General features: G+C 41.5%; 2 protein-coding genes across 2 annotated transcripts in view; both read right to left on the bottom strand.

The window, feature by feature from the left end:
• abr (ABR activator of RhoGEF and GTPase) overlaps positions 1–4,474 on the bottom strand; it is a 101,435-nt gene extending 96,961 nt beyond the window's left edge. Inside the window, exon 1 of the mRNA XM_072446595.1 lies at positions 3,558–4,474. Within this exon, the coding sequence (XP_072302696.1) occupies positions 3,558–4,350 (793 nt within the window). The 5' untranslated portion in view covers positions 4,351–4,474. The remainder of the gene's footprint in view (positions 1–3,557) is intronic.
• Positions 4,475–7,272: 2,798 nt separating this feature from the next.
• Positions 7,273–12,558, bottom strand: aspa (aspartoacylase). Its single transcript, XM_072446593.1, has 6 exons — positions 12,216–12,558; positions 10,575–10,770; positions 10,083–10,176; positions 9,903–10,010; positions 8,304–8,413; positions 7,273–8,170 (listed from the first exon to the last, which is right to left on the bottom strand). Exons 1-6 carry the CDS (start codon positions 12,458–12,460, stop codon positions 7,979–7,981), a joined length of 945 nt encoding a protein of 314 aa, XP_072302694.1. The 5' UTR covers positions 12,461–12,558; the 3' UTR covers positions 7,273–7,978.
• Between the last annotated feature and the right edge of the window lie 513 nt (positions 12,559–13,071).

Raw genomic sequence — 13,071 nt, 5'->3', positions numbered from 1 at the left:
AAAGGTACTACTTCACTTAACTTGTAAACATTCTAGAGGGTTTACCAATAACGAATCCCACTAATAAAATAACGATGAAGAAAATGTTGTAAGCAAGTCAATGTTTTTTTTCAAAGGCTGCAACCATTAAGAATCTGAAAAATCATGACAATATGCATTATTAGCTATCAGGACAATAAACAATCTAAATCACGTGCTAATTGAGGTTTTATCACAAAGAAGGTTTCATTTTTAAATCGAAATGTTAAAAACAAAAATGTAAAGGACGTATTTGAGTCGTTATGTGACTTTAGAGTGCAAACAGAGCAAACAGGAAAACACACTCTGCAGCGACAAGGTGCTGCAGAGGGAAGTGCGTTAGAGGTAAGAGGAACGGATACTGCACTCTCAGCTGGGCCATCTGGCACACGCCGACCAAAGAAACAAACCTCTGAAGATGACCCTATACAGTTTACAGTAGGTACATTTGGTTAGGATTACGTATTAAGAAATTAGTCACAAAGCTTTTCGGCAAGGCATGACTCACGTCTCACATCTCGCTCACAGGCAAAGTATTTTCTATTTGACTTTTATTTTTAGTGCTTTAAATAGTTCTTTAGAGGTCTGGCCCAAACTGGCTTCACACACAAGAGGAGGAGAGGACAATACACACTCATTTCTACCAACAGTGGAGTGAATCAGCAGTGAATCACAAAATGTAATGGCTGCAAAGTTATTTAGCCTTTGACCCCCGTTTCCAGAAAACCCACAATACATTGAAATCTTCTACATGAGCAAGAGATTTTGTATAGTGAAGGAACAAGAGAGTTGTTTTAATTAAGAACTTGTGAATGGAAATGGGTAGACTGAGGCCCCCCAAATTTTCCCACCGGTTTACACCCAGCATTGTTCAATAAACAATAAGGCCGCTCCACATTATCAAGGCCAGAGTAAATATCCTGCTGCACAACAAAGAGCAGATTACGGTACGTTATTAGCCAAAGCCACATTTACAATTAAGTGGAAGCGGCATCAAAATACAATGGAGGTTTATAATGGACGGACATGCAATCAAGGAAGTGTTGATCATTTACCAGAAAATTAGGACTTTATTTATTCTGGCAAGCATGTACTCTGGTGTCATTTTTCAATAAAGCAATAAACTTAGAACCCTGAACATGTTAACTTTTGTAACAAGTGTCTCAACCAACAAACCCAAAAGCAGAATATATAACATTTTTGCACAAACGGCTAGACAAAAAAGCAATCCAGCAATTGTCACAGACTAAAATACCAGTCTCTCCCCTGTGACTCAGCCTCAGTTTCCACATTTTGTTGAGGAAGTTCAGACAAACTCAGATATTGGTAAATCCAGGTGGTGAGGTTTTTTTTGGACAGGCAGAGTATACAGAACACTGATTCTAAGCTGTGACTGAAAGGTACTAAAGATGCTCTAGATTTGTGAGGACATTTGTTACATTTATAATTGTACGTTGTAGGTTGAATTTCCAGAGACTAAAGGCAACATTCTCCCATAGCAAATGCATGATAGGCTTTGTATGTGACCGTAGTTGTTGAGGGAGGTTTTGAGGTTGTACCCCACCTAAGTAAGAAGGGTCTAAGATAGAATTAGGGTTGTCACGAGCTCAATTTGTTCAGATAAGGGGTGGGCAATATTGACAATTATGTTTTTTGGAGTATCCTGATATTGATATTCAGACGATATTATGTCAGTTCTATAAAAATGTATTAAAACATGTCTTTGTCTTTAGTTGAGGTTTAATGATCAGACTGCAAGTGTCATTGTTTTATTTTTGTAGCATTTTTATTATAAACTATATATACTTGATATTCAAATTTTGCATATCATCAAAAAACATTCACAATATTTTCTAATTCTCCATCTATTGCCCACCTACAGCTATGATTACTGTTTGAAGCAATATCAGAATTTAACAATTATTCACCATTATTGACACCATGACAAAATAAATTACCTCATAAAATCAGACATTCACAGAGAAAAATAATAATGATATTGTGACACAATTTAGGCGGATAAAAAGGCACTTTAGATTTAGGTTGAATTTTTGGTGCACAGATTTTGAAATGAAGGAATTACATGTATATTTGCTTTTGATAAGTCTCACCATTATTATGTTTTTGTTTTCGGGATAACGGTATATTGTGACCTGAATATTCTCGATCATTGATTAACTGAATAATCTTAACGTTCCAAGTCAGTATAAAAAACCCTTATTGGAATAGGTGGTAGAATATTAATGAACACAAACTATGAATCCAAAGTGGGTCAATATTATTCTTTTAAAGCTGTGACAACCAATGACATGAGTAAAGATGTGTTTCCTGTCTATCGTGTGGTTGTGGTTGTTTTTATGATACAGCCAAGAATAGAATGACTATCAGTGATCCTAAAATGATGTATGAATGAAAGAAGTAGCAACACAAAATAAAATCACTGGCCAATAATTGATACGTGGCAGTGGAGTTGGACATGGAGTGATCAGCTAAAAACAATTCATTTTGTTTATTAAGTCACAGTTCCCTTTTCAGAAACAGGAAACGTGAGCTTGACACAGCCATAGCCCCCTTGCAGTCGCAGAACATAAACAATATATAAATATATAAAATATATAAAAAAGTATCCCAGAGCCAAGGACAAAACTATTTCCAGGAACGTAGTATTTATTGGGGGCTACTTATGCCACCGACCCAAAGGTTAGGGTTTGATCCCCGCTAATAGTGGGAGAGACACTCTCTGCTTGCCTCCAGAGTGTGTGAAGGTGTGTGAAGGTGTGTGAAGGTGTGTGAAGGTGTGTGAATGTGTGTGAATGTGTGTGAATGTGTGTGAAGGTGTGTGAAGGTGTGTGAAGGTGTGTGAATGTGTGTGAATGTGTGTGAATGTGTGTGAAGGTGTGTGAAGGTGTGTGAAGGTGTGTGAAGGTGTGTGAAGGTGTGTGAAGGTGTGTGAAGGTGTGTGAATGTGTGTGAAGGTGTGTGAAGGTGTGTGAAGGTGTGTGAATGTGTGTGAATGTGTGTGAATGTGTGTGAAGGTGTGTGAAGGTGTGTGAAGGTGTGTGAAGGTGTGTGAAGGTGTGTGAAGGTGTGTGAATGTGTGTGAAGGTGTGTGAAGGTGTGTGAAGGTGTGTGAAGGTGTGTGAAGGTGTGTGAAGGTGTGTGAATGTGTGTGAAGGTGTGTGAAGGTGTGTGAAGGTGTGTGAATGTGTGTGAAGGTGTGTGAAGGTGTGTGAAGGTGTGTGAATGTGTGTGAATGTGTGTGAATGTGTGTGAAGGTGTGTGAAGGTGTGTGAAGGTGTGTGAAGGTGTGTGAATGTGTGTGAAGGTGTGTGAAGGTGTGTGAAGGTGAATTCAAGGTTGATTGTGGAGTGTTTTGATGTCTTGTGACTAGTCCTTAGATGATTTGGATGGTGACAGCAGGGAGGAGACTTGTCATCCAATCTTTTTAGAATACTTTTATACATTTGGCCTATGCTTGCTGATGGATTATTTGGCATTAAACGGGCTAATGTCATTAATCCCAGCTCAGAGCTCCTTACCTGCTGATGAGGAGTCTTCATGGTCAGAGCTCATGTATCCATCACTCCTTCTGTCCGGGGTGCTGCACCCAGAGCCCCGTGAGGGTCTCCGCTGGATGAGAGGGAAGGACGGGGACAGTCTGCCGTCGTCCCCCGAGTCTAGGTCCCTGCTGTGGCGGAAGGGTCGTCTGGCGTCCCGCTGCGCGCTTGTTGTCCTCTGGTTGTCCCCGTACAAACTCTTTGGCACCAACAAGTTATTCCTGACAAAATTGTCATTGAGCTCTGCATCTTCGTATTCACGGTCACTGGTGTCTTCGTGGTCATTGACCAGGACCGGGGTGGTGGGCTTCTGGAAGCTGCTGATCCGTGGAGGGACAGGGATGGGGACAGGCTTCCCTGTCTTCCCGCTGAACCGGGGTCTGTCCCGGGAGAAGGAGCTGGCTAAGCCCGCAGGGAGCGCTCCTCCGAGCACCTTTATGCCCACAGACTCGGGCAGCCTGGCTCTGTCCACCTCGTCGTCCTTTAAATTTGATTTTCCAATATCTTTCGGTTTAAAGAAGGACAGTTTATCTGCGTTAAAGTTCTCATCCTTGCCTTCAAATCTTTCGTCTCTTCTCTGTCGATCCATGGTGGTCTGCAGGTAGATCATCTTGAATTTCTCCTCCGCCAGAGTCTTCTGAAGCCTCTTCAGATTAGCTTTACACGACTCCAGCTCGGACTCAATGTCATCCACCGACTTTAAGTCCATATGAGGGACATCACAGTCTGGAAACTCATTTTTCCAATGTTTGGCAAATTCCTCCTGTTCCCACATTGTGCCGCCACTTGCCCTCGATGAGGAGGAGAAAAGGAGTTTTATTCTCGCCGACAGCTGGCGGTGTGTGCGCCGTGAATATCCACTTTGTCTCTCCTGCTTTAGTCCAAACTATTACCGTCTCCGCCGTAACTTGGACAGTCTATGCTCATCTTCCACCTCCTACACGTAATGGCAGACGAGTCTGCGCAAAGTGACATGCGAATTACAAGTTACCACCGCTGAAAACTTTGGAGACTTCCTGTATCGAGACATGAGGCTTTCAAGTGCAGCCGGAGAGACGGTAAAGACATGAGACAGAGACATGAGACAAAGACGTGAGACAAAGACATGAGGCTTTCAAGTGCAGCCGGAGAGACGGCAAAGACATGAGACAGAGACATGAGACAAAGACGTGAGACAAAGACATGATGCTTTCAAGTGCAGCCGGAGAGACGGAAAAGACATGAGACAGAGACATGAGACAAAGACGTGAGACAAAGACATGATGCTTTCAAGTGCAGCCGGAGAGACGGAAAAGACATGAGACAAAGACATGAGACAAAGACATGAGGCTTTCAAGTGCAGCCGGAGAGACGGCAAAGACATGAGACAGAGACATGAGACAAAGACATGAGACAAAGACATGAGACAAAGACGTGAGACAAAGACATGAGGCTCAAGTGCAGCCGGAGAGACGGCAAAGACATGAGACAGAGACATGAGACAAAGACATGAGGCTTTCAAGTGCAGCCGGAGAGACGGCAAAGACATGAGACAGAGACATGAGACAAAGACATGAGACAAAGACATGAGACAAAGACGTGAGACAAAGACATGAGGCTCAAGTGCAGCCGGAGAGACGGCAAAGACATGAGACAAAGACATGAGACAAAGACATGAGGCTTTCAAGTGCAGCCGGAGAGACGGCAAAGACATGAGACAGAGACATGAGACAAAGACATGAGACAAAGACATGAGGCTTTCAAGTGCAGCCGGAGAGACGGCAAAGACATGAGACAGAGACATGAGACAAAGACATGAGACAAAGACATGAGGCTTTCAAGTGCAGCCGGAGAGACGGCAAAGACATGAGACAGAGACATGAGACAAAGACATGAGACAAAGACATGAGGCTTTCAAGTGCAGCTGGAGAGACGGCAAAGACATGAGACAGAGACATGAGGCTTTCAAGTGCAGCCGGAGAGACGGCAAAGACATGAGACAGAGACATGAGACAAAGACATGAGACAAAGACATGAGGCTTTCAAGTGCAGCTGGAGAGACGGCAAAGACATGAGACAGAGACATGAGACAAAGACATGAGGCTTTCAAGTGCAGCCGGAGAGACGGCAAAGACATGAGACAAAGACATGAGACAAAGACATGAGGCAGAGACATGAGACAAAGACATGAGACAAAGACATGAGACAAAGACATGAGGCAGAGACATGAGACAAAGACATGAGACAGAGACATGAGATAATAACTGAGATGACGGACACTGTTCAAAGAAAGAAAGAAAGAAAGACAGAGGAAAACATGTCATATGGAGATAGACTGAACACCTTGATAAGCCAGATGTGTAGAACAGTCTTAGACCAATTTACCAGAGTCTAATTCAATTAATTATTCTTGACTAAAATAATCAAATAGACTAGCCCAAATGTGATAAAACAGTATTAATTTTGTGGCTCTTTATTTGTGTAAGTAGTAGGAAAAGGATATCAAACACTAAAGCCATCATATTGACAGAAGCATGAGTCAAGTACAAAAGCAGGAGTAACACTGTTATTATAATGCACTTCTAATATACAGTCATAGAAAAGCACAGCAGGTTGATACTCTTGAAGCCCCAGTCATCTTCAGGTTGCATGTAATGGTTAACACAAAGATGAGAAGTTGTTACTAGTTAAAGAGGGAGGAGAGCAGCATTGATGTTATTTATAATGTTCATTTGGATTTGTGCCAAGAAAAGATCCTAAAAGCCCTGAGCCGTGGACACATCATTGATCAGCACTGAGCCCCTGGTTGTGTTACTGTAATAAAGAGAAAAGCATGCTGTAAACCATAAGGAGGACATAATACTGTAGAAATGTGTGGTGTTGTAATTGGAATGAGCTAAGATACGTGGTTATTAGCAGGTCTTAAATGACAAATATGAGCTCCAGTTTCCAGTCAAGGCTGTGTGTGATGTTTTATATATGTTTTATATATAAGACGGGTCCGGTGACTCAGCCATTTCAGGAAGAGGGGGTAAATTACATTGTGCTTCATGTGGATGACAGACATGTAGATGACTGAAGCAGGTCAGGAGGTCAAGCATATTGTGAATACAAGATACACTAACCAAAATGTCCTTGTGCTGTGGGTGTGGTCAGCAGAAGATACATAAAACTAAAACTGAAGGTTCCATTTTGCTGCTGCTTGTATGTGCTTGTGGTTCATGTGGTGACAAAGAAAGATGTAGAAATCACAAAACTAAAATTTGCAACGCACATTTTGCTAATTTAACCATAGTAAACACAAGGGATGAATTAGGAATCAGATTATGTGCAGTTAAATATTTACTTGTTTTTTCAACATTTGAAGGAACTGCAAATAAGCAAAATATAGTCTACCATTTGAGTTGTCAGTTCATTTATAATTTACCTGTGGAGAGTACAGAGGCCGTGAGACAAGTTAGTGTTTGCTGCCCTCTGGTGTCTACAGTGGAAAGTACAACAACATGGAACTCACGTTATGCTTTTATTGAACGATAGAGTATGAAGGGATGGACTATGAAAATTACAATTCTAAAAGCACATGGAGATATAACAGATTAACAAACATACTTACAAACAATACATATTTTAATTTAGGCTAATGTTATGGACAAACAAGTATATAAAACACACAGTATCACTATTATAAAACATGATGTATTACACAGGACATATGCCATTTCTTATCAAAATATTTTATCAACACGTATTGTGCAAATCTTCACATAAATCTCTTAAATAAGGCAACAAGAGGACAGCACCAAAGACAACCACCAGTGGACTTACAGGTAGGAAGTATCAAAGGCCACACCCACACTTCCAGAGGACAAATAACTGGGCTCAGAAACGGGTCAGTTAATGTTCCACTATAACCTTCCTGAGTTTGTAACATACAATGTAATGTACAGTGTAAAGAAGTATTTATACTGAAAGTTATTAGGGCCGGTATATTTCAAATTATATGTGCCGTGACATTACAGTAGTCTTCACAGTGGCTACCCACAAATTATTTTTTTGCATAGTTAATTTATATTCAGTACTGTGTAAAGGTTTTAGTGAGGTATAAAATAGGCCTTTGATAAATACCAGGCTGTATTTCTTGCCAACCTTGTCTAGCCCACTGTATCATGGAGTGTTTTATGGCAATGAAGCCTCTTTTTCTCTTGTTTTGGCTTAATTAATTATTAAAATGCATCTTATTTACTTGATAATGTACCTTTCTAACACTTTTGCACAGTACTGTTCATTTCACAGTAAATGTATACAAATCAGTAATTATACAGATGTAGTGGCTATCATTATGTGTGAATCCAAAGTGCAAAAGTAACTACAGTTATAGTCTTGGCTAACTTTTCATGATTCCAGTTAGCAGTACTTAAATATATTTACAACTTTTTTACAGCACTGGCAACCAGTGTTTCTCGCTTTGTGGTGACAAACGCTTGTTGTTTTTCATAGTAGGCCGCCTCATTGATAAAAGTGGGGTAGACAGTCCCAGGACCTTGGTAGTGGATCGTCTTCCCATCAAACGTCTGGAACATGGGGTCACCAGGGTTCAATGGCTCCCAGTCACAATCCTGAGCACCAATAGTAGGAGAAAGTATATGTTACACAAGTGAAATATTATACAGACCTTCCCCTTTAGTGTCCATTATGTGTAATAGATCATCTTTATGTGGACAACAGTGAATGATCATTGAATGCACTTACCTGAAGGTTAGGGTGCACCATGGCAATGATGTTTCTGTTGGCATCTCTGGGATAGTCAACCCTCTCCAAAACTCGAAATACTTCGACGGTGCATGGGGGAAACTCCACACCTAATAAACACACAACATCAGGGGATCAAAGACAGTTGGAGGCCATCTTTTCACATCATTCAGTGCTTTAATCCTTGCATTATTATCCCCTAGTAACTATGGACTTTAGCCAGAATACACCCTGGACAGTGGCCAGCAAATCACCTGACGCTATAGGCACGTTCAAACTACGGCCCGGGGGCCAAATGTGGCCCCTCAGAGACCAATTTTTGTTGCTAAGTTGGTCCAAACAACACTTTTTTACTGTAAGATTGGAAATATTAAAGCATTTTGATGTTATACTGACATGATATTCATGTTCCAAGTCTTATAAAGGGTGTGGAGGCTCATTGAAACTATGTCAAATAACATTTAGAATGATTCACTTTGTCGTGTTGTTTGTGGCCCTTAACATTTCTAAGTTGGTTAAGGAGGATCACAAACCAACTTGTCACAATAAATGTCAGGAGGATATGCCTATATTAAACATATGTAAGCATTTATATTTCAAAGATTTATGCACAATGCATAATCTATAATCTATTACAAATGCACAGAACATTGCATTAAAAAATATCTTATGTACCGGTACTTGATAAATTAATTGGACATTTCTTGAATTTCACTGTAAATGTTTACAGATCCATTTTATATTGGTGTAGTGTCCATTATTATGAGTGACTCCAAAGTGTAAAGTATCTATATATAGTTATAAAGCAAGCAAACTTTTCATATTCCAGTGAGCAGTGCAGAGTAGTTTCTCACTTTGAGATGACAAAAGCTTTTTGTTTTACATAATAGACTGCCTCAGTGATAAAAGGGAGTACATGCATACAGCAGACATGCAAGCATTTATTTTGAAAGCATTATGCAGAACATTCAGTGCTTTGAGTTTAAGGGCCTGTATTCAGCACCATCTCTCAGGGTTTGAATAGTATTCAAGATGCAATACAAAACAAAAATGACACCATGGAGATGGCAAGTTTGAGTCCTAAAAAACAAATTAATTTGTTCTTGTTGCTGGTCAACTTGAAAGAGCGATTCATCACGTTGCCAGCACCAGTGTGGCCTCTTGCACGTCACAACATTACCACACCATTGGCAGGCGCACACCGTTAGCATGGAAAGTGTCGCACAAACAGCCCATTGAACACAAGGACATGGTGAAAGCCAGTCTGCCCTTCTCGCTTGGCACACTCTGTCTGCTTATGTAAAAAGAGCCCGATATATGCTGAGAGTGATACATGCTGGGGGTCAGGCACAGATGGTGATGAGAGCTGTATCTGCTGAAGGTGCAGCTGGATCACTGCTAGAGGCCATTTGTAATAAACGACTAAAGTGTGAAGGTGATTGACGGGAAAGGAACAGCTTTGCCTTTTATGTAATACTATTGTCTCTGGATGGCACACTGAACAATGTCTTACTAATGTCAATCAGTACGTAGCAATAACGCCTCTAACAAGCGTAATGCCCATTCCCAAGCGTTATTTAACCCGACACAATATCTTACCTTCATTAAACAGCTCAATGAAGTCCAATGCATGCTTTATGATCGCTCTCATAGAATCAAAGATATTACTTCTGAGAACCCCTTGAGGTTGCGGGCCCACTTCTAGTCCTGCAATGGTCACATGTTCAAGATCAGGTCAGATTCATATGGATTTTAAGATATCCCTGTGTTCAAACTTACCGACAGGATGCTTGGCCACAGAGCGTGAGGTGGAATATTTTAAAAGAGGATGTTCATTGAGAAGGACTAAACAACTGGCTGGTACGAGCGCTTTCTGCAGGGCCAAAGACAAAGGAGCAGAGATGAGTTATAGACATAAACAGGTGGTCACTTCTTTAGTGCTTCTTGTTAAATACCAAAAACACATTCACAAAGGTAAAGTTTGAATTCTGTGCAACAAATGAGCAAACAAATATACATATCATTTGCAGTTTCTACGAATGGTTGTCAATAGTCTAATATGTGAAGGATTGAATGTTTTATCTGTATGTTATCTTGGATTATACGCCCTGTCGCTCTGTTCTTTGTGCTGGTGCCTTTTGATCAGGTTGTTGTTGTAAATGAGACTTAGTTCTCAATCAACTTACCTGGATAAATAAAATAGAATAATAACATTTAAGTTACTGCCTTTATGTTTATGCTCATGGCAGCTGAGGCGTGTGCCATCCTAACCTTGATATAGTTCATCATCTGCAGATTGAAGTGGTCCTTGGAGTTCTCTAGGATCAAGGTGCTGCCCATGTTGGACGTGGTGTTGTGGAGGTCAAAGATAACGTCATAGGCATCTGGGCTGCCCTTGGGGCCAAACATTTTGTTGATTTCTTGTGCCCTGCATACTTCATATGGTAGATGTTCTCCTCCAGGGGCACTATAATTGTATACAGAAGGGAAACAAATGCCTATGAGGATTAACCAAATGTTGTGTGGTGTTTATTATTTTGCAGAATGTGGAAATTCAACCTTTGAACCTTAAGGCTGTACAGCAGTTTAACTAGGCTACATGTGTCAACTGCCAAAACAAGAACAGATAAGAGCAATCCCTGAATGCACCCAATCTGGGACATTCTCCAAACGACAGGGGAACAGCCCCTGTCCGGTCCATATTGTCTCCATAGTAGTTCTCTTTAGAGCCTTTCCACTATTGTTTCAAGCACGGATGCACTGAACATGTAGGCAATAGGCCTATGATGTGTGTGTGTCTGTGTGTGTGTGTGTGTGTGTGTGTGTCATTACTCTCCCTACACTTATCTAACAAGCCTGTGTGCGGCTTTTAGAGAAGGTGATCAACTGACTAATCTTCTTACAACCAGCAGTTACGCAAGCATAAAGGTCAGCAGGGGTCCACAGTATTTTCAACTAATATTTGTGTACGGTCAAGTTGTCATGTTTCCTTCTAGCACAATGTAAAATCACAATAGTGTAATAACAACCAAATTGGGGTAAACCAAATCCAGAGCAGGAGTTTATAGATTGTAGTGTAAAATGTCTGCTGATATTTTGTGCTATTATAACCTTGGGAACAACTGTATTGTTTAAATAAGCAAGAGTCGTCCAATCTAAACAGGCCTAAAATATATGATCCCATTCCACACTCAAACACACTGACTGCAGCCAGTGTCGTGGTAGACTCAGTAATGGCTGTGACTCAAGGGGGAGCGCTGCCGTATTTGTCCGCTCAGGAGACTTCCACTGGCTCAATGACCGGCAAGGCTCCGGTTGCGCCACAGTAAACGCGCAAAAACAGCACCGTGAATAGGGACAAAAAAAACACAGCGTCAATGATCTGCGCCTCAGTCACGTTTCGTTCACGTTTTTCCTTCTGAGCGAGAGACAGTTGGAGGAGGGACGCGCCGCCCGCCTCTCATTGGCAGAAACACACGGGTGGACATAGAAACAGATGAGAAAGAGGCACAAGGAAAGGGCTGATGTAAACACGAGCCACGGGCTGTGGGTTGTTGACATGTTAACGGCCTGTGCACGTCCAGCCTACGCAGTATAAGCTCGGCCACATATGGTTAGTCAAACATGATTTTTAGAAGCGATGATAAAACATGTGCATTGAGGAATGAAATGTTATTTTAAAGAGATTAGCAGTTTCTGGGACTTCTGCAAAGCGCGAAGTGTCATTGAGCGTCTCCTTGCAGGGCCCGTCAATCTCCAAAACAGAAATGCCAAAACACAAAATGTCACCATCTAAACCCCCCACTAAACTGAATACTGCTGTGTTCCTCTAACAGCTACAGTCTGAGGTACACACAGTACAAAGGCAGTGAACCACAGCTGTGTCGGACACGGAGAGGCAGCGGTGTTTACCTGAGGTTCTCCGCAGTGAACGCGCGGTTCAGGTCCGTGTCCACGTATCTGGTACATTTCTCCACAGCCTTGGGGTTCGTGATGAAGGGTTTGGTCTCCACACCTTTCCTCTGGATCTCGTCGCTCTTCTTCATCCACAGGTTCACCAGAGTGACACCTGACATCTCGTTCCCGTGCGTCCCACCAAATACTGCCACTTTCTTGGCGGCGTTAAGACGCACGCCATTGTTGTTATAAGACGACATGGCCGGGCATATACAGACCCCACGGAGTCCAGGACACTGTGTGATAAAGAGGGACACAAAGCACAGCAGAGGCAAACTTTCCTCTGAGCTCACAGCACTGGCTCTGCCCACTGGCTGAGCGCGCGCTTACGTAACGCGCACGCGGCTTGTAACGAGCATGTGCGTAAATGTACTCAGACTGTGGCCAGCGAGGAGCCAATTGTACTCACAAAATAGTGTATTGTTAAAACTACTGGAATGTGGGTTTAACAGTATGGAAACAAAACGTATTATATCAAAAATACATTTTTACTTTAAAATATGATACAACAAACATGTCATGGAATAAACATGGAACGTATGGACAGAAGAATGATCGACCAACACTGTATAGCATCACACATTAACACAATTGGTCGTGGTTTGTAGTACATAGTATGAAAAATCGATTGTTTAAGTATGTATACAGCCCATTAAGGTCCTAGGTTCCTCTGGAAACATTTTTATGTATTCGTTTAGCCAGAATGTAGTCACATAGTTATATTTTTAAAAAGCCATGTTGTAAATCTAATCTTGTTTAGAAAATAATAATAGCCCTCTAAAACACTGAACTTAAGTAAATTCAACACCAA

This window comes from Eucyclogobius newberryi, unplaced genomic scaffold (genome assembly GCF_026437365.1).
Source record: "Eucyclogobius newberryi isolate DKJ021-1_F unplaced genomic scaffold, fEucNew1.0.hap1 SCAF_15, whole genome shotgun sequence".
Classification (NCBI taxonomy): Eukaryota; Metazoa; Chordata; class Actinopteri; order Gobiiformes; family Gobiidae; genus Eucyclogobius; species Eucyclogobius newberryi.
Note: the sequence above shows the minus strand (reverse complement) of the source record. Positions and strands in the feature narration are given on the sequence as shown.

Excerpts from the sequence above, each read along its gene's own strand:
- aspa (XM_072446593.1), bottom strand. The coding sequence starts at position 12,460 with ATGTCGTCTTATAACAACAATGGCGTGCGTCTTAACGCCGCCAAGAAA. Across the intron at positions 10,771-12,215 it reads TTCACTGCGGAGAACCTCAG|TGCCCCTGGAGGAGAACATC; the intron begins GTAAACACCGCT and ends ATACAATTATAG. Across the intron at positions 8,414-9,902 it reads CATTGAGCTGTTTAATGAAG|GTGTGGAGTTTCCCCCATGC; the intron begins GTAAGATATTGT and ends TGTGTTTATTAG.